This window comes from Bos javanicus, chromosome 10 (assembly GCF_032452875.1).
Source record: "Bos javanicus breed banteng chromosome 10, ARS-OSU_banteng_1.0, whole genome shotgun sequence".
NCBI classification, from domain to species: domain Eukaryota; kingdom Metazoa; phylum Chordata; class Mammalia; order Artiodactyla; family Bovidae; genus Bos; species Bos javanicus.
The window spans coordinates 66,460,700-66,481,452 of record NC_083877.1 but is presented as its reverse complement, the minus strand read 5'-3'; the positions used below and the strand labels follow the sequence as shown (position 1 = coordinate 66,481,452).

The window sequence follows — 20,753 nt, the reverse complement described above, 5'->3', positions numbered from 1 at the left end:
GCCCAGGGCTTTTTGTTGGCTGAGTCCTTAACCAGGAAAGAAAAGGAAGCTATCTTCCTCTTATTGGGCTCTGCTACCATCACAGGGCATGAGAGCTCCCCCTTCTGGTCTCCAGATCCTGTTTAATTCAGGTTTCCATTTATTAATTTTTCACTAAGGGGACAGGGGAGCTTGTTGCCAAAAGATAGATCCTCGAGGTAAATGGTGATGAAACATCATTTTCCAAAATGTAGATTGGATTCATTTACAAGAAGGTGGCTGGATCTCATGGTCTGGCGTGGACAGTTTTCCTCACAAACACTTGTTTCCCGGGAAAACAGGAATCTGTCAGCTCTCATTAGATCATGAGTCCTCCTGGCACAAACACTGCCCAGCGCTGCATTTGGCCATGCTTCCATGGCCTGTAGTACTATATACATCTTTTTTGACACCTTCCTCTCTCTCACCACTGTATCCAGTCAATTAAGTCCTACTGAGCATTTCTCCTAAATATTATTAAATCTATTCACTCCTTTCTCTCCCAGTTTCCACAGCTTTAGTCAGAGCCACAGCAACTTTTGCCTGGATCATTCTTATGGGCTCCTTGCTTCCAATCTCTCGCTTCTCTAATTAGGGTCATCATGTCAGTTGGGCAATTTGTATACTGCCAGAGGTGACTGGCCAAGGAGGTTAGTGGGACTGAAGTACAACCTGCATTCTTGTGCCCAGGTATGAAGCTCTGTTTATCTGGAGAGAGTACCTTTGTAATTTGCACCAAGGTGCCACATAATCCTGACGGCTATCCAAGATGGCAGCCACTAGCCACATGTGGTTCTTTAAATTTTAATTAATTAAAATAAGTAAAAATGTAAAGTTCACTTCTTCAGTTATACTAGCTACATTGCAACTGCACAATAACCACTATATTGAACAGTGCTGATAAAGAAAATTTCCACCATTGCAGAAAGTTCTGTGAGACAGCACTGGATAGACTGCTTCTAAACCATTCTCTATACATTTTGCTGGTGTGAGCGATCTTTTAACGCAAAGCTAAACATGTTGCTCTCTTGTGTAAAAGCTTTCAGTGATTTCCACTCCATCAGCAGCAATCATTTAGCAGGCGGGTGAGCCAATTTTGTGGGTCTCAACCAATATTAAAAACAAAACAGCAAAAAAGAATAACAAGACAGGTACTCGTGGATATGTAGTCTTGTTTGGTGAAATTTTTGTTATATCTGTATTTCTTTGTCTCTATATCCAGATGTCCATCTCTCTCTGATTCAACGTGTGTGATGTTCTGTTGTCTTGCAGTGAAAAAGTCAAATTGTGTGTGGTGAGCTGATTGAAAAACATGGGCTTATGGGATATGAAGTCTGAGCTCCTTAACTGGCATATCCTTGTATGATATGATCTAAACCCTAGGGGACCCCTTTCAGACTCTCAACACTGTCTTAACCACTAATTTAGAACTGCTAAGGTGGTTTCACCTAAGACATTGAGCTTTTTTTCTTACCTTCATCTCTGACTTTGCTTACGTTGAACCCTCTCCTTGGAAGGCTGATTCTATAGTCTGGACAAATATGCCTGGACAACTTCTACCCATCATGTTAGCCTTCGCTTAAGAAACACCTCCAGGAATCCTTTCCTGGACGCTCCAGGACGGGCTGGTTGCCGGGCTCTGACCTTTCACAACGTGCCACAGGGTTATAATACTGTAATGATTTATTTACATATTCATTTCCGGCATTATCCTAACTTCTTTCCGTGCAAGTATTATTTCTCATCTTTGTATCTCAAAGGAGAAGCACAGTATTCGGAAGATACTGGGCACTCACTCAATGAACATTTCTGTTCAAAGAATAAACAAGCGGAGTAAACAAAATAAATCAATCCGCTATGCAAACAATATAAGTGCATGGCGGAATCTGGCCACCGGAGGGCGCCTTGCACCGGGACCGGTACGCAGGCGCGTTGGGAGGGCAGGCGCCGCGGCAGCAAGCGGCTGTGTGGGCTGTGGCCGCGGGAAGTGAATGGTTTTACCCAGAGGGCCCTGCGCGGCCTTTCTCCGCTGGCACGAGCGCTGCTCCCTTTCCCCCGGCCATGGCGTTCACGTTCGCGGCCTTCTGCTATATGCTGGCGCTGCTGCTCACCGCCGCGCTCATCTTCTTCGCCATTTGGCACGTGAGTAGCCGGGGCCGGGGGAAGGAGGGCGAGGTGGCTGCGCAGCCTCTTCTTGCCCCGGGCCCGTGGTCTGGGCGGCCACGGTCTTCGGAGGTCGGCACGCTGGGGATGGGGCCAGGCCGGGGCGGTGCAGGCCGCGGGGCCAGGGGTCTACACGCCTCTCCGTCCCCGGGTCGGGAGCTGCAGGTCCAGGAGGAGTCGAGGCGTCGGGCGGTTGGCTGGCTGCGCCCGCGGTGTCCCGGCGCAGGCCGCGCGCGCCGCTGCTCTTCCCGCGCCGGGTGGGGCGGCCGCGGTGCTGAAGGGCCCTGCGGGATAGCGCTTAGCTAACCGGCTCCGCATCCTCGAGGTCTCGCATCACTCTGCAGGATGTCAAGGGCGCAGAGAGGCGTGCTACGTGCTTAGCCGTGATGAAGTTTGCCTAATTATTGTTAATATTTAATACAGATTGCCTTTGTTTTCGGGTATTCACAGGAGTGTGGCCCAAATGAGATAATTGTAACCTACTTTAGATAAATTTCCAACTCTGCTTTTCAGCACTTCAAGTAAAATCACTTTTTCCTCCCCGGATTCTTGTTACCCGGTGAACTTTGATGCAGGTTGAATTGATTACTTTGTTGACCTTAAATCCGAACTTTTCCCCAAAATCATACTTTGACCGACAGAGTTTCTCCAGAGACAAGTCTTCTTAGCCACCTCTGTATTCGGAGTAGCTTGACGTAGTAGAGATTGTTTCAGTTTGATTTTGAAAATGCTCAGAAAACTTATGTTTCTCTAGGACAATTTCCCCCTCTTCTTTTACGCATATCATGTTGCATCCTTACTGGTCTCTGTAAGGAACAAGTTAAGTTCTCTGTGAAATAGTTCTACAAGAGATTTTTAAGGATTCTTGTTTCTCTGAAATAGTTCTGCAAGAGATTTTTTTTTTTTTTTTAATTTAAATTTACTTTTGGCTGCCCTGGGTCTTTGTTGTGGTCGTGGGCTTCTCACTGCAGTGTCTTCTCTTGTTTTGGAGCTTGGGCTCTAGGGCCTACAGGTTTCAGAAGTTGGGGCACGCAGGCTTAGTTGCCCTGCGGCATGTGGGGTCTCTGGACCAGGGATCCAGCTGGTGTCTCCTGCCTTGCAAGGCAGATTATTAACCACTAGTCCACCAGGGAAGCCCTCTTCAAGAGATTTTTTAAGGATTCCTGTTTCTCTAACATAAGATTAGAAGCAGCCTTTTGGAAATCAGCATTCCTTTAAAATCTATCTTATGTTTGCTCTGCCCTTCATACCTTTTGGATTATTGGTCTTAATTTGGATTATGGAGCAGGTTCACTTTTATGTAAATCTTAAGTCAGGTTTCATCATGTCCATAGCAAGGATTTGTTATGGAACATAGAGGAGCAGAGTGATTTAAATGGCAGCAGTGTCGTGTGCAAAAAAAAAAAATCTAAATCCATTCCCTTTTGCTAAAGAGTGTGATTATGTTTATAAGTATTTGAAACCCAACTGCTTGTGTAGTGGGCAATGCTTATGTAGGCTGTTAAGTAACTGTTCTCTTGAAATGCTTTTCAGTAGGAACCCATAACTTGAAGAGCATTTTGGACACTTTGACTCTTTCTTAATAAATAAAGAAAATTCGGGATGCAAACTAGCTCTGCCTTAGTAAGCCTCTGATAAAACTGAAATGTGTGGTTCCCTGCCATCTGTAGTTGAGGATTTAATTACTTCCTGCTTCATGGGCACTTGTTTTCTGATGAGCTGATGAGGATTCTTAGAGCTGTGGAGGCTTACATTTTGAACTGGATTGTGTTTGGCTTAAAGAAAACCTGGAACTGCACTTTTAAAAAATGGGTAATTTAAATGAATGTGTGTCTGGGTGAAATAGGTATTTTTGGGGGATGTGGTTTTCCCAGGTGGTGCTAGTGGTAAAGAACCCGCCGGAGGAGACGTAAGAGACACAGGGCTTGATCCCTAGGTTGGGAAGATCTCCTGGAGGAGGGCACGGCAACCCACTGCAGTATTCTTGCCTGGAGAATCCCAAGGACAGAAGAGCCTGGTGAGCTTTGGTCCATAGGGTCACAGAGAGTCTGACACGACTGAAGTGACTTAGCACACAGCTTGCACAGATAGAGTTTTGTTATAGAATTAAAAATTTGTTTGTACTCAGATTAGTGGAGAGCTTATGTCCTTAGGGATTTCTTAGTAGTTCAGAAGATTATGCATCCTTGGGGAACAAATTGAAAATTCTAAATAAAGACATAGTTATAATTTTTCTGTTAACTATGTAACCTTGTTTTCTTAGGTAGTTTAAGTATCTGTGAGAAGACTAATCTGGAATTTTAAAGTATTAAAAAAATCTCCTTTATGTTAACTGTTCTATGGAGGATTTTTTTAATGCTGATGGTTACATTTGTCAGTGTAGTCCTAATTCATGTGCTTGATGCTTTTTGGAGAACAGAGTTGGGGAGCACAGGCTTGTTTGAAAGCTAAAAATGCAGAAGTCATTCCCCAAAGATGTGCATCAAATTATTTATTTTTGTTTTTGAACTTCTGTGAAAAATTTTGTGAACATCCTTGTCCAGATCCACAGTCACAAAAGATTGAAAATCACTAGTTTAAGAATCTCTTCAGAAGAATTTTGACAACTCTAGCTTATAGCACTCAAACAGAAACCCATTCAGCAACATACTCATTAAAAGATCCTTTGAAATCACCTGAAGAAAATGTCCAGTGGGAAAAAAGTTTAAGCACAAGTTTCATACTTTGCTATTAAATTGAATCTTGTTAAAGGGAAGTAATTGTATTTGTGATCATGGGCCTTGTCTTAAAGCTTATTGTGGTGGTGGTTTAGTTGCTAAATTGGGTCCAAGTCTTTTCAGCTCCATGGACTGTAGCCCACCAGGCCTCTCTGTCCATGGCATTTTCCAGGCAAGAATTCTGGAATGGGTTGCCATTTCACTGGGAGTATATCACAGCTGATATCAGATAATTGACTAATAATATCTATAAAACATCATAAATTAATATCTTTAATTGTACAATTGTATTTTTATCATGTATGTGTGTTATGGGTCATTGAAAGTGAAAGTCACTCAGTCGTGTCCGACTCTTTGCGACCCCATGGACTATACAGTCCATGGAATTCTCTAGGCCAGAATACTGGAGTGGGTAGCATTTCCCTTCTTCAGGGGATCTTCCCAACCCAGGGATCAAACCCAGGTCTCCTGCATTGCAGGAGATTCTTTACCAGCTGAGCCACAAGGGAAGCCCAGGAATACTGCAGTGGGTTGCCTATCCCTTCTCCAGAGGATCTTCCCGACCCAGGAATTGAACCAGGGTCTCCTGCATTGCAGGCAGATTCTTTGGGCTATCAGGGAAGCCCAAAGGAAAATGCCTTTTGGTGAGTTCTGTACTTTATTTTAAGCATAGGGCTATTTTTTTCCCCTTTCCCCTCCTTTTATTCAGTAAATATTGATTGAACACTTAAGTATGTGCCAGGCACTATTTTTTAGGCCCTGGAATCCAGCAAAACCCTTTGCTTTCATGGAGCTTACATTTTAATGTTTAATTAATTTCCTTCCATTTCTGTTTGCATTAGAATTTTTATTAGGCCAGGTTGGTGAATTATATAAAATTCCAGAAATTAAACTCATCTTTTTATGAAGCCAAGGATTTTAACAGGATTTAAGGATTTAAACCAGCATATTAAAAGGTAGAAATATATGACTTAAGTGATTTTTGGTACTATTGAGTAGCACTGTCTCACATATAAAGATGGTAGTCCTAGCCCACCAGAGGAAGGGCAGATTAAATTCTTTGTCCCCTAGGCGATTAGTGGCAGCAGTTAAAATAGCTTCCCCATAAACTTGGGGCCTTTGGCTTCTTATTTTGACACTGAATACCACAAAGTGGGGTGTTACCCCAATTTGATTTTTCGTGCACTTTGGCTTTGAAATTCTGTGTTCATTGACCCTAAATGTTAATGCCACATTTCTTTTCAGAGTTTGGACAGAAACATTTTTAGCCCCCTTTGACATATTTTTTTTTTAATTAAACTTTTTATTTTGTATTGGAGTATAGCAAGTTACAGAGAAGGCAATGGCACCCCACTCCAGTACTCTTGCCTGGAAAATCCCATGGATGGAGGAGCCTGGTAGGCTGCAGTCCATGGGGTTGCTGAGTTGGACACGACTGAGCGACTTCACTTTCACTTTTCACTTTCATGCATTGGAGAAGGAAATGGCAACCCACTGCAGTGTTCTTGCCTGGAGAATCCCAGGGATGGAGGAGCCTGGTGGGCTGCCGTCTATGGGGTCGCACAGAGTTGGACACGACTGAAGCGACTTAGCAGCAGCGGCATAGCAAGTTAACAGTGTATGGTCGTTTCAGGTGGACAGCAAAGGGACTCAGCCATACATATACATATATTCATTCCCCTCAAGCTCCCCTCCCATCCAGGCTGACACAAAACGTTGAGCAGAGTTCCCTGAGCTATGCAGTAGGTCTTTGTTGGTTATCCATTTTAAATACCTGTGTACCTGTCCATCCCAGACTCCCTATCTTTTCCCCTCCATCCTTTCTCCCTGGCAACCATAAGGTTATTCTCTTGAGTCTGTGAGTCTATTTCTTGAACAGAATAATTTGTGATTCTTGCCATGGTTTTTTTTTGTTTGTTTGTTTTTTTAATGGTATGATTTAAAAAAATGTATTTGTCCATTTATTTATTTATATTCATGTATTTTAAAAGAGTGAGTCTTTCCCCCCTTACCACGTATATAACTTTCACTTAGCACCCCATGAGAAGCTGGCCTTAACCTGGGCTTTCCCTTTCTTTAGTCTTCCATTTGGTGACCAAATGAAAGGACCTGCATGTGGTAGGAAGATACTGAGGACACGGCCAGATTGATCACTTTTGCAGTGGCCTTAAACAGGCCTACTCTGTCCTGTGTGGTGCCTTAAGGTGAATTAGAATAAGATGCTCCTTGAGGCAGAAGGACTGGAAAAGTCCTCCCTCCTGAACAACCCCTGGGTGCAAAGCCCATGCCCGGGTGTTTGGCAGCAGGAGCCTGCGATGGCATTGTGCCCCAGCCTGGCCTTCGGTCCTGTGCAGAAGCTGCACCACTGTATGTGGTGATCCTGGCTGTGAAGTTTAATAATCTTAGTGTTCCTCTATTCTGAGGCCATTTCTTGAAATTTCCAAATCCAAGCAGGACCTTGAAATATATGTGTTTGGACACAAATGGGAACAAATTGAAGCATGCGAGTCCGTTTCTGGTGTCCCACTGAACACTGTGACGGAGGGGACGTGCACAGATGATGAAAACCGCTTCACCGAAGGGCTACAGGGTCTGGGGGAGGGTAGAACCCTGAACTGAAATCCTCTCCTCTAGTATGAGAAATGCCAGCCTGCTAGCGTTATAAAGCCCTGTGCTCTGTGGAGATTATAGACAGTTATTTCTGCCCAAGGAAGTCAGGGAAATCTGGGAGGGGCTGACATAGGAAGAGTGTTTTTTAGGATGATAAAGAGGAGTTTCCGTAAATAATTATGGCTGAGGGAAAGACCATTTCAAGCAGAGAAAATAACTGGAGTGGAGGCATTGAAAAAATTGAAAATTGACGATATTTATCATTTTAGTGATAATGATGTACGTGTTTTCAGTTCTTTAAATGTGATTCTAGTTATTTGTTAATGAGCACATACTGTGTTTCCTGTAACCTGGCACATGTAAAGTTAGTACACTTCCTCATTAACTTTATTCAATTGCTTGATGGGGCAGGTTTGTTGCCACTTTTTGTTAAAGTGAGAGATCCTAACTATTTTATTTTTATTTTAGATTATAGCATTCGATGAGCTGAAGACTGATTACAAGAATCCTATAGACCAGTGTAATACCCTGAATCCTGTAAGTTATAATCTAGGGTATTTCTCTAGATTTTTAAACTGTTTTTGCTTTTAACTTGATATAATTTGAAAATGGCCAGTATTCTCAGTAGCATGATAAATTTGTACTTTTTTTAAGTAGGCAGAATTTTTAAAAATATTCTTTTTCCTGTCCTGCTTGACTATTCTGACTATTATTAATCTGCTGGTGATCTTGTCAGCTGTCATACTAACATTCTTCCAATCTGCTTTTTACATTGTCGGCCAAAGACAGTTGAAAAGTTCAAAAAGATTAAAAGAGTCAAAATTGCATTAAAGGTGTGTACTGCTTTTTAGTTTAATGTTTTAATGCTGCATTCATTTCATGGGGAGGGCTAGGCATTTGTATTTGTAAACTGTTCTGTTCAGTGTGCTTGTTCATATGCCTGTGGAGGTTTCTGATTTCATGAAATTTCATATTTTATGCAAATGTTTGCTTGCTGGCCCAGTCAAGTAGGGAAAGCTGTTAAATGCTCATGCATTTAAAAAAATGTTATAGCCATAGGCACTTCGATATTAGATTATTAGGTGCAGTGTTTGAAAGATGGTTAACCTGAAATGACTTTAATAGGTGAGATTATTCTTCTTTTGTGACTTACTCTGAGATGGTCTGTAGGTGGAGCCTTTAATACCATATCTACTTTTGTCTTTGGTTCTGGAATTTATTTACTCTTTCAGCTGCTGTTTATTCAGAACCTTTAAGGTGGGTAGCTCTGTTCTTAGGCTCTGAGATTTTGGAGTAATGCTTACCCTCGGACTCATGCTGTCAGAACTTTGTGGTTAACAATTTATATACAAATGTCTACATAGTTATTTCAGTATATCCAATCTAAGTTTCTAAAACAGAACTGTCTTACACTAAGTTCTGAGCTCTTCTGATTTAGTTATAATGTGGCCCCATTGTGCTTGGGCCCATATGTTTATTTTTACCTCATTTAGTTTGCTCATTTAGGAAGATTCTCCTTTAGACTGTAGGTTTGATTTTTGTTGAACTGGTCAGAAACCGAAAGGTTGTTTGTAAGAAAGCAGTGTGTATGTTTTCAAGAAATAGAATATTAATTCATCTTTAAAAATTACTTAATGAAGATGAAAACATGTATAGACTTGAGCTGTGTAAAACTGGAACACTGGCGTGCCAGAGGGATTTTATTTGGAAAGGGTCTGTAAAGTTAATTTGCTTCTTTATCATTGTTTCCTAGATAAACAGGCATGATGGAATACATTCCTAGTTTGTCTTTAAAGAACTGATAGAATAAAACTTGATGTAGGTACAGTTAAAAGTATTAACTGTTTCTCTACTCTTGCGAAACAAAATATAAGATAAATCTGTGTTCTTATTGGAAAGTAGTAATGTTCATTGTAAAACGTCTTAACTTACTCTTTGTTACCAAGAGATTGAACTGAAATTTCTCCTTTTGATGGTTGTTTATTAATAGTTTACTATTTTCATTGGCTTTTCATTACTTCAAATAACCAAATGATGATGAAGATAATAATAGCTGAAATCAGGTGAGGGCTATCCTGGGTGCCAGGCTCTGTGCTAAACATCTTTACCTGAGTTTTTCATTCAGTTTTCATGACAATCCTAAGAGGTGGGTGTATCATGCTCTAAAGGAGAGTAAACTGGGGCTTAACGAGGTTCGAGCACTTTGCTCCGGGTCACGCTGCTAACATAGAGTCAGAATTGGAACTCAGACAGCCTGATTTTTAGGTTCAAATTCTTCTGTTTTCCTAATTTACTGTAAATCTAAGATGGACTCACTTCATTTTAACATATAGTTTGTGGTTTCTAGCTTTTTTTAATAGAAATTCTCACTTTGTGCTTGGGACCTCCAAATGCTGTGGTGGGTCAGAAGGAAGTTTCTAGATCAGCCTAAGTTGTGTTTTGGATAGGGTGCTGATAATTGGCTCAATAGCAGTGCATCTGACAGTTTTCCCTATTGAAAATTTGTTTTGACAATTCTGCCAAAGTATGGGGGAAGACAAATACAATTATTTTTTAGAATGTGAACCTTATCTAGAGAATATTATGATTTGCATGTTTAAGTACTATCATTTCAGCCATATTTGCATGAGGTGTTTTTTATGAATACTAGTTTTTGTGTAAATGTTGGCTCCTAAATGGAATAATTTTGTGCCACTTATGGGGAAGTTTCATTATTAAGGAATGAAGAGTGCTGGTCTTTATGAGAGATGTATAGTACAAGTTTCTGGACTGCTTTGAGGAGAAGGGAGGGAGTGTGGCATTTGTTTCATAGTAGAACTGGTAGAATTCCAGATGACCTTTATTATCAGTCTTATTAAAGAAGATTGTTTAAAAGCAGTAGGGAGCATGCTTTTAAAGTCATTTTCTCCCCATACGTTAGTCTGGGAGTGTAGAATGAAAACTTGAATGATGATTTGTATTGTTAGATCAGTTGGTTTTTAGGGAACTGAAATAGGCTTATTATATTGTAAAGAAAAATGTTGTTATTTAAACTAGTATTATAAACAGAAGCTCTAGTGGAACTCCTAGTAAAATGTATATTTTTCTTGGTTTGTCCTGGTTGTAGTCTTTGTGTTTCAAAGATTTCCCTGTAGACGTTTTCTTGTTTTCTTACAGATGTTTAACTTTGATCTTAACTAAATGCTGATTTAACAGTTCATATTATTTATATGTTTATATATATATGCAGAGTTTAATCTTATTATTATATTGCTTAAATTTGTGGAAAATATCTGGTTAGTGGCACAGATTAATTGGCTTTACTGGAATTTTATTTAAAATAGTATTAATTAAAAACTTTGCTTTACAGCTTTGAATGGGAAGGGTAATTTGGGAGTACTAGAAAATGGGCTTGAATAAGTAATATAATTATATTATTTCTACAGCTGTAGTTTTCCCTCAGGAAAGATCTGATGGTACAGTACAGACACATTTGAGAAACTGGCTTTGCAGCTGTGATTTACTGTAGGAAACTCTAGCTGAAACTTGCAATGAAAGGTTTTAGTATTTATATTTAACAGAGTCATTAGACTGAAATCTTTAGGACGAGAAAGATAATTTAAAGCATGAACTCTTGGTCATTTATAAAAAGCATTTTCCTTGGACTAGTTTTTCTTCACTTAATACTGCTTGCTATCAAAAGATGTATTTTGTTTTTGAGTTCTGAGCTGCTACCGGTCTGCTGTGTTTGTAGCACTTCACTGGAGAAAGCAGGCTGAAAGAAACAGAAAAGCTGTGTAGGAATGGGAGCTCAGGAACGGGGAGAATTCCAGTTTCATGGTGTAGATCCCAGTCTTTTCCCTCCTACATTGCAGAAAGCACATCGTTTGCATCTGTGCATTTTAGTGTTCTTCCTCTCTGACTGTGCTGAGATTATTGGCTGTTGGCTTTCCATTGAAAAATTACTTTTGTGGTAATGTGTGTTTTGTTAAATATTGTATTTGTAGCACCCTGGTTTCTGTTAAAGGCTTAAAAACACTAATGTGTGAACTTCTAAAAGGAGCTTTGTTCTTGTGAATTTTTTTATATCATGTTGCATGTGATCAGATACTTCATTTTTATATTTTTATCATTTTTAAATAGTGGGAAGAAAAAATATTCTAAGTTATTTTAAGTGATTAGCAAATAGCTGTGTTTGAACAATCTGGGTGGTAACTTTGTATAATTTAACCTGTTGTAAGAATTTGGGTTTTAAATTTTGAGTCACGTATTGTTTTAGTGCAAGCTATAACCTCTGGTCAGTTTGCATATAATCCTGCTTTTGGTCAGAAGCTAAATATGAAAATAAAACTCAGTAGCATTTTTCATTTCTGATTCTAAGAAAACAAGTGATTTTTCACTATGGAAACTTAGTTGCCACCTGCTCTCCAGATTAGCAGTTGATTTACTGCCAAGGTGTTCTGATAACCGTAACCGGCTTGTGTTCTTTCTTCCAGCTTGTCCTTCCAGAGTACCTCATCCACGCTTTCTTCTGTGTCATGTTTCTTTGTGCAGCAGAGTGGCTTACACTGGGTCTCAATATGCCCCTCCTGGCATATCATATTTGGAGGTAATATTGAGATACACTTCTAATACTTTTCCTAATTAAATTTTAATTATACTGTGGTTGATACGATTATCTTAACATACTAGTCACCGAAATGAAAGTGGTGGTGGTGTAGTCACTAAGTCGTGTCTGACTCTTGCGACCCCATGAACTGTAGCCCACCAGGCTCCTCTGTCCATGGGATTCTTCGGGCAAGAAGACTGGAGTGGGGTGTCATTTCCTTCTTCAGGGGATCTTTCGGACCCAGGGATTAAACCCGGTCTTCTGTACTGCAGGCAGTATCTTTACTGACTGAGCTACCAGGGAAGCCCCCTAAATGAAAGTAGTTGGCATTTATTTTTTAAACCACATGGATGAACAAATACTGCTTTAATACCTCTTGGGGAGCTTATGTTACTATTTGTTAAAGGGTTTTTTAAAAATTAAGCTATATCTTACATACAATAATGTGTGCACAATCTGAAGTGTACAGCTCAGTGGATTTTTATGTCTGTGTACACTTGTGAAACCACCACCCAGATCAAGACATACATTAGTTCCAGCCCCCAGAAGAGTCCCTCGTGTCGCATCCCAGCTGCCCTCTAACTTCCTCAGGAGAACCAGTGATCTTTTGTCACTTAGATTAGTTTTGTCCATTTCTGAACTTCATGGAAATCAGATTGTACAGTGTGTGTCTTTATTTCTTTCTACTTGTTTACTCTATGACTCTAAATTTGGTTATTTATAAGAGATTCATATTTCATAACTTCTACATGTTTTGTTTCAGATAGGCAGTCTCATTGCCCTTGACTTTAGGAAGTACATGTGGAAGAAACACTTAGAAGTCAAGTGATGTGATATCACTTAACGGGCTCTGATACGGCTCAGGAAAAATGTACATGTATTTAAAAAAGAAAAGAGAAGCACAGAGCCGCATGGTTTATGTGGACATTTGCAACATCTTGGTGAAGGCTTCTTTATGTTAAAGTAGAAAGTTGAAAGGAAAAAAATCGTATTTCCTTTTTTACAGTTATTTGTAATTCTCTTGGATTTCTGCAAGTGTAGAGGAGACCAGATATGCCTTGTTTTAACTGCTCTGTTTTCCCCTTTAGGGGCTCTAGTTTTAAAATTAAGATGATAAAAGGAAAAAGCTCCACCTAGAACTAAAAGTATGCTTCTGTGTGTGGGCCACCTCTCATTGTCACGAGTATCGTTTGAGAAGAATGCTGCTGTCCATCTTGAAGGTCAGCTTCCATTCTGAGTGGCTAATCAGTTGTGCTTATTACAGGTATATGAGTAGACCCGTGATGAGTGGACCAGGACTCTACGATCCTACAACCATCATGAATGCAGATATTCTAGCATATTGTCAGAAAGAAGGATGGTGCAAATTAGCTTTTTATCTTCTAGCATTTTTTTACTACCTATATGGGTAAGTTTAAAAAATGAAAATACCATTGTACTTTGCCGCCTGAAACATTTGCAGGCATTGGGTCTAACACCTTCAAACCCACTTGAAGAGTAACTCATGTCCTGAATGCTGGTACTGGTAATGGCACAGTGCACACTGACAAGTTCATGCACATTGAATAAACTGGTGCTTGTCCAGGCAGCCAGCTCATGTGCAGTCAGAGGCAGCAAACTGGGCTGGGGATGCTGCTTCCAGAGTCTCAGCCAGCCAGTGAAGGCCAGTCCTCATTTTCCATGCCAGAGCAAGAGCATGTGGCTGTGTGCATTTGCAAAAAAGTTTTTGCTTGCCTCAGGGTCTGTCTCAAGATTATGTTTAATTTTTTTCTTAATCATTCTTGTTAAACTATATGTTCTACCCTTTATTTTTGGTTTGCATGCTCTGTATGGCACGAAGGAAAGAAAAGTTCTATCATACAGGATGGTGCAGTTACTGATTTTCATCCTTTTATACTTAGATGGACTCATATCATTCCTCTTGATCAGGGTTTCTTGACCTTGGCACTGTTGATATTCTGGGCAAGACAAAATTTGTTGTGAGAAGCTGTCCTGTGCATTGTAAAGTGTTCAGCAGCATTCCTGGCCTCTATCCACTAGATGCCAGCAGCATCCCCCTGCCCCAGTGATAATAACCAGAAGTGTCACTAGACGCTACCAGATGCTCCCTGTGGGGCAAAGTCGCCCTGGTTGAGAGCCACCATTCTAGCTGTACTGTAGGTGGAGGAAAACAGCTGCTTATTAAAACTAGAATAAAACTAGGGCTAGAATACAGTTATAATTTTTCTTTATATAAATATATCTCTCTCATTTTTTATTAATATATATTCAACTTGGAGAGAAATTTCCACCCGATTTTCAAAATATGAAGAAGATTGTATTAGATGAAATTATTGCAGTAATTAAAGGTTCTCTTCCCTCTCCTTTTTGTTACTTGAAAACTTGCTTAGTATTGAATGGTAGGCATGTAGTCATATTTCTTGTTCATATTATTTTCCATTGTGGAAGAGGGACTTAAAATGCATTTTTATGCCTTTAGAGGTTATATTTGTGAAAAATCAGTGTCTGCAGATGTTCATACATAAAACAGAGTGAAAAAGTTCTGAGAAGTGAAATTCCATGTGTCCTTTTAATTTCTGTTAATTTTCATATTTTAGTTTCTATAATAAGTGTCTAAAACAGTGCTGGCATTTAGTAGACACTTAAAACATACATGTTGAAGGAAGGCAAATGAGTGAATGAATGATAGAGGTGGGGGAAAATGTTCGCCAGGAGATGGTAGCACTATGTTGTTCGTTTTATTTAAAAAATTTGTTTTGGCGGCGCTAGGTTTTAGTTGCTTTGTGAGGGCTTTCTCTAGTTCTGGCAAGCAGGGCCTACTCTTTGTTGCGGCATGCAGGCTTCAGCAGTCGTGGCTCATGGGCTCTAGAGCATGGCTTCAGCAGTCGTGGCATATGGGCTTAGTTGCTCTGTCGCATGTGGGATCTTTCTGGACTAGGGATCAAAGCCTTGTCCTCTACACTGGCAGGCGGATTCCTATCCACTGCGCCACCAGGGAAGTCCCATTCATTTGTTTTAAATTGTCTGTCAAGCTTGCTCACCTCCTTGCTTTGTATTTCCATTTAGACACACATGCTCTTGAACCATGCCTCTCTCACCTCGTCCTGCATGTAGGATCAAATGGTTATTGCTTTTTATTTTGCTTGTTGGTCTCCTTTTCTTTTTTAAACTTGCTGCTGTTGCCTAGAGCCTTTCTCTAATGGGAAAGTTCCTTGATTACTCCTGTGTGTAAAATGGGGATAATAATGGTACGTATCCTACCTCCTAGGACCTAGCAGAAGGCCTGGCATGAAGTGAGCCCTTGGAGATGCTCACTCCTATTCTTAGATACAGCTCTGGAGCAGTGTGCTGTTTTGGATTGCTTCTCTTAAGCTCTGATCCCCCATTAAGCTTTCAGCTGTGCTGTTCTACTTGCTAAAATTGGAAAGGAAACAGGGGACAACTCAGCCCATGTACTGAGCTAGTCGTACCTTAGGCAAAAGTCTATAAACACAGATTAAAATCGTATCATGAACTTGTCATTGGTCTTACCATTTTCTGTGATGTTGTGATACCACAAACTGTTATATAAAGCAGACTCAACTTTTTGGTGCTGTTTTTATAGTTAGAAATGTTTGAATTAACAACAGCCTTTTTCTTCTTTTCAGCATGATTTATGTTTTGGTGAGCTCTTAGAACAACGCTTAGAAGAATTGGTCCAGTTAAGTGCATGCAAAAAGCCACCAACGAAGGGATTCTATCCAGCAAGATCCTGTTTCCAAGAGTAGCCTATGGAATCTGATCAGTTACTTTAAAAATGACTCCTTATTTTTTAAATGTTTCCACATTTTTTGCTTGTGGAAAGACTGTTTTCATATGTTATACTTGGATAAAGAATTTAAATGGAATTACGTATAAATTAATATAAAATGATACCTCTGGTGTTGACAGGTTTGAACTTGCACTCCTTAAGGAACAGCCATAATCCCTTGAATGATTGATTGCATTAATTATTGACTGTCCTTAGTCCATTGGAAGCTTTCGTTTATAGGAACTTGTAGGGCTCATTTTGGTTTTATTGAAATGCCATTTAATTATAAATTAGCTGTAGATATCAGGTGCTTCTGATGAACTGAAAATATGTATCTGACCTGTGGGAAACTTCATGGGTTTCCTTATCTATCATGTAGGTGATTATATATGGATGCATTAAAAAAAATGAGTGGGATTTTTTTCCCCTTGGACTTGAAATACTATCTCTGTATATTGCATGAATGAGAGACTTCCCCGTATTTCCACCAGAGTAATATACTTGCTTTAATTCTTAAGCATAAGTGAACATGATATAAAAATATACGCTGACTTACTTGTGAAGAATGCATTTAAAGCTATTTTAAATGTTTTAATTTGTGAGACTTTACTTATTAAGAAATTGGTTACTAAATGTTCTAATCTGGTGGTAAAGGTATTCTTAAGAATTTGCAAGTACTTCAGATTTTCAAAACCAAATGAGAGAGAACATTGTATAACCATCCTGCTGTTCCTTTAGTGCAATACAATAAAACTCTGAAATTAAGACTTATTTTCAGTGCATTGTTTTAAAGATTATAAATAGCTATTTCTTAAACTTGCTTATTCCAAATAAAGACATATCACTGTCAGTTTTTTAAGAAGATAGTAGAGTATTACTTTTTTGTTTTTTAATACCATGCTTGGATCTAAAAAGGACAGTTTTTAAATGGTTAAGTACATTACTGTCTGTTGTCACTTGACAAGATTCATAAACACTGATGGCATAGCATCATCATTTTTCTAATTAAAGTTATTGTGAAACTTAAAAGGTTTAAAGTATTTTTTTCCTTTTTGAAACAGCAGGTTTTTAAGGTGAAATGAGTTATACATTTGTGTTTGTTTTTTTTTTTTGCTGCTGCTTGAAAGGCAGGTGATTTATGGCTTGCATGTTTTCATAAGCATTCTTGTGGTTTATTTGAGAGGGCTAAGTTAAGGCAATTGAAAATAGGATAAGTGGTTCAAAGTTTCTTAAAGGATCAAGGAAGAAAATCATATGTAGAAATTCCACAAAATGACCAAGGGGATTTATGGATGTGTTTGTGCAAGTCTTATTCTAAGTAGCCCTTGAATTAGATGCTGTTTTATGCTCTACTAGTGAAGAAACGCTTCCCCACCTTTGGGAGAAGGTTACTATTTTGAGATTGGGCCATAGGAGTAAATACATTGAAGAAGAGGATATAGAACCAGAGAGTGAGGAGAGTCAAACCATTTCATAATGAGAGATGCTTAAAGACCTTGCATTTTGTAGTCTGGAGCACACCTCAAGGGATCTGACTGTTCATTAGTTCATGCAGTAAATTGTTTATTGAGTCCTAGTTAGGCACTGTAGACTCGTGATCTGAGTATAAGCAACCATTCAGCTTCTAATCCACCCAATTGTACTGGCATGCACTCATTTTTCTTTCTTGTTCACAAGAACTTTTTATCATGAGAGACTTTCAGATAAGTTTTCTGGGGTAGTTACTTTTATATTCCCGTTAAAGTATTTTCATGAGCTCTTCCTGTCTGTTAGCAAACACCACATTCCTTTTTGAATTTTAACAGACATCCTTTTAATAATTATTTCACAGTATTCTCCAGGATTAATGCCAGATTTATTGGTTGGTGATTTGTGGAAGCCACCTTCACATGTTTCAAAAGTTAGATATGTAGTCCTTAGCTGATACCTCAAGGATGATTGACAGTCAGTGGTAGGTTGTTAGGTCCTAGGCATGTAGATAATTAGAATATTGGGTACCTGGATGCTCTCAAAATATCTGCTCTTTACCTTCACCAGTGTTTTAAGAAATTAAGTCACTTACCAAGAAAAAGCAGAAACTATTTGCATTTGACAGTATGCCAGTGGTTCTTTTCTTTGCTCTAAATTTAATTTGTTCCCCTGTTAATCTGGTTTGGGTGGTCCTAGCCGTATTTCTGTTATTTCTGCATGTCCAGCTGAAACATAGTCTGGGTCCATAATCCTTTCTAGCTTTAGTCAAGACTGTACTCTGTGCAGCCACAGCTGTTTATTTAGGAATTCTTTTTTCCCTTGTTACGGTTACTTTTGCTGTTGTGTTTTAAGAGCTTTCTAACTCTGAAATCATTCCTGTAACTTACTGTGGTTTTTATCTGTATCAGCAACTTGCTATTGGTAATACAGATTGCCCTGTATTAAAAATATTATGTAACAAATGTAGTCTATTTAGCAGTTATTCTATTGAGTAATAATACTGTATCATGGCAATATGTCCTGTAGTGCTAAGGAGGTATAGGGGTAGATTCTCGAATGCCTGAACCTGAATTTTATTAATATTATTTGATAATTTTCACAATATTTAACTGATACTCCCCACACCCCATCCCAGGGTAGAGGAGAGTTGGGTCACAGGCTGCACATAAACTATTAATTTGTTTGAATTACTTTTCATGGGAGGAGGGTAGTGACAGGAAATGACCAGATAATCCACTTTCGATGTGTATCAGATAGTACTAAAGCGTTTGAGAAGCCTCATACCATGAATGGTCAGACCTATAGTCAAGTTCAGATACCCAGGTAATAGTCTCGCACAGAGCAACAGAATGCATGGCAGTTTGCAGTGTGTGTCTTTTAAAGCCTCTTCAGTATTTTTGGCTTGAGGACCACTTATGCTAATAATGTTCATAGAGCTCTCTGCAGATAACATATTTTGAAAATATGTAAGATAATTGCATAGAAAGGAAATAGAGATGTAGATACAATTTGAAACTAGCAAATTATTTTCCTTGCTACAACACTTCTCTTTTCCTCCAATATATATTTACAGACAGCATTCATGGAATATTACTGTCATAGTACAAAGAATGACTTTTGTGGATTTTTTCTTATCTCTGCAGGAGGGCCAGCTTTCATTTTGGGTGTGGCCATGTCACACAGCAGTGTGATAATATCAAGTCCGTTAAAATGATTTATATTTGAAAGTACATATCTAATTTACTTACTTAAAGCTCAGTTGGTAAAGAATCTGCCTGAATGCAGGAGACCCGGGTTTGATCCCAGGGTCAGGAAGATCCCCTGGAGAAGGAAATGGCAACCCACTCCAGTATTCTTGTCTGGAGAATTCCAAGGACAGAGGAGCCTGGTGGGCTACAGTCCATGGAGTCACAAAGAGTCAGACACGACTCACTTTCACTTTTACCACTCACAAATGTGCATTTGTTGATAATCACTTGTATAACTGTACATCAGAAGTTTTGACAGCCAAAATATTTGAAACAACACTTCTCAAAGGGGACAGATAGAAATACTGATACCTTGTCTAGCATTGTTCATGTAACTATGTAGTCATTGTTTTAGGAAACTATTGATAATGTTAATCTCATAATTTAAGCTCTTTTGCTCAAAGCAGGCATTGATCTGTGATCAGACCAGTAGCTAATTAGTCTCTGGCACTAGTATTACAGCTCAGCAGATAATTCTGAACTAATACTGCAGGGCGATGCTGAGAGAAAATGGGGTTCTCTTTCGGGATATGTTGAATAGCTTTCTTGGAACAATTTTGCTTTGATTAAAATTAATGGTTTTAAAGCTAAATGTCTTAAAAAGAGTAAACAACTCTGCTGCTTGTTCTGCTTGGTTTTGGAAAACAGTATTAACCATTAAGGTGATCTGTGGGATTGGAGTGAAGGTTTTACCCTACATTAGTTTTATTAATGTATATTGTGGAAGATGTAGAGAACATCTTGACATAGAAAAGAATGAATAAGTTAACTTATCGTACAGTGCTTTTCCTGAACATTTACATTTCTTTGTTTACAATGTTCTTGTATTATGGAGAAGAAAAATTTCTTAAATAATAAATTGATGACTAGATAGATCTTAAAACTACTAAGGGAAACACAGAATGTAGTTAGCTATCTGTGATCATGGTTTCTTAAAATCAAAGTTAACCTTAATGGTGCTGTACACCATCCAAAGACAATGTCCTTATGTTGTCCCGCCTTCTTTGAGCTTGCTTGCTTTATTTTGCTTTTGTATATTTAATAAAAACTGTCTCAAATGTTTCCTTGTGTAGTTTGTGGATAACGGTTGAGTTTTGTGTGTTGATTCTATTTCAGCAACTAACTGGCTTGTGTATGACCAGGATTCCAGTAGGTCTCTCTGCCTCCCTTCCCTCATTGTTTTGAGGGCTGTCCTGTAGATTAACCAGAGAAAATTCTTTTTCAAGAATGTTGGAATTACATGTTATTAAACTTTATTGGATAATTATATTTGAATAGTGACATCCCATGTTTGTTATGGAATAATTGATGTTTTTCCTTATACTTAGTAAAATAGCATTTTATTGTGGAAGGCTTAACTAGCACTTCTTGGCAGTGGAAATTGGAGATGCATGTACTTTGAAAATTCAACTGATTAAAGGATTTGATTAGTCCATGCTAATATTTTTTTCTGCTATTTTTAGATATTTATGAGTAACCTATATATTGGGAGAAAGCTGATAATAAGATTTGGTAATGTCAATTTCAGTGACTGTTTAAAGCTTAATGTAGTGATTTTAAATTGTACTTGGTTATAACAACAAAATCATGAGAAAGCTCAATCTATTACTGCAGCCTATACTTAAATAACTTCCTTGTTATAACTTTTG

The 20,753-nt window shown here is 38.9% G+C and overlaps 1 protein-coding gene across 1 annotated transcript; it reads left to right on the top strand.

Annotated features, from left to right (window-relative positions):
* The first annotated feature begins 1,949 nt into the window (after positions 1-1,949).
* Positions 1,950-20,166, top strand: CNIH1 (cornichon family AMPA receptor auxiliary protein 1). The gene is made up of 5 exons (XM_061428938.1): positions 1,950-2,160; positions 7,977-8,045; positions 11,984-12,096; positions 13,361-13,504; positions 15,744-20,166. Exons 1-5 carry the CDS (start codon positions 2,080-2,082, stop codon positions 15,769-15,771), a joined length of 435 nt encoding a protein of 144 aa, XP_061284922.1. The 5' UTR covers positions 1,950-2,079; the 3' UTR covers positions 15,772-20,166.
* Positions 20,167-20,753: the final 587 nt, after the last annotated feature.

What these genes read in the sequence shown, in the direction of transcription:
- CNIH1 (XM_061428938.1), top strand. Translation starts at nt 2,080, where the DNA reads ATGGCGTTCACGTTCGCGGCCTTCTGCTATATGCTGGCGCTGCTGCTC. An exon ending in CTGGCATATCATATTTGGAG is followed by an intron (nt 12,097 to 13,360) that starts GTAATATTGAGA and finishes TGCTTATTACAG; the next exon opens with GTATATGAGTAGACCCGTGA. An exon ending in TTTTTTTACTACCTATATGG is followed by an intron (nt 13,505 to 15,743) that starts GTAAGTTTAAAA and finishes TCTTCTTTTCAG; the next exon opens with CATGATTTATGTTTTGGTGA.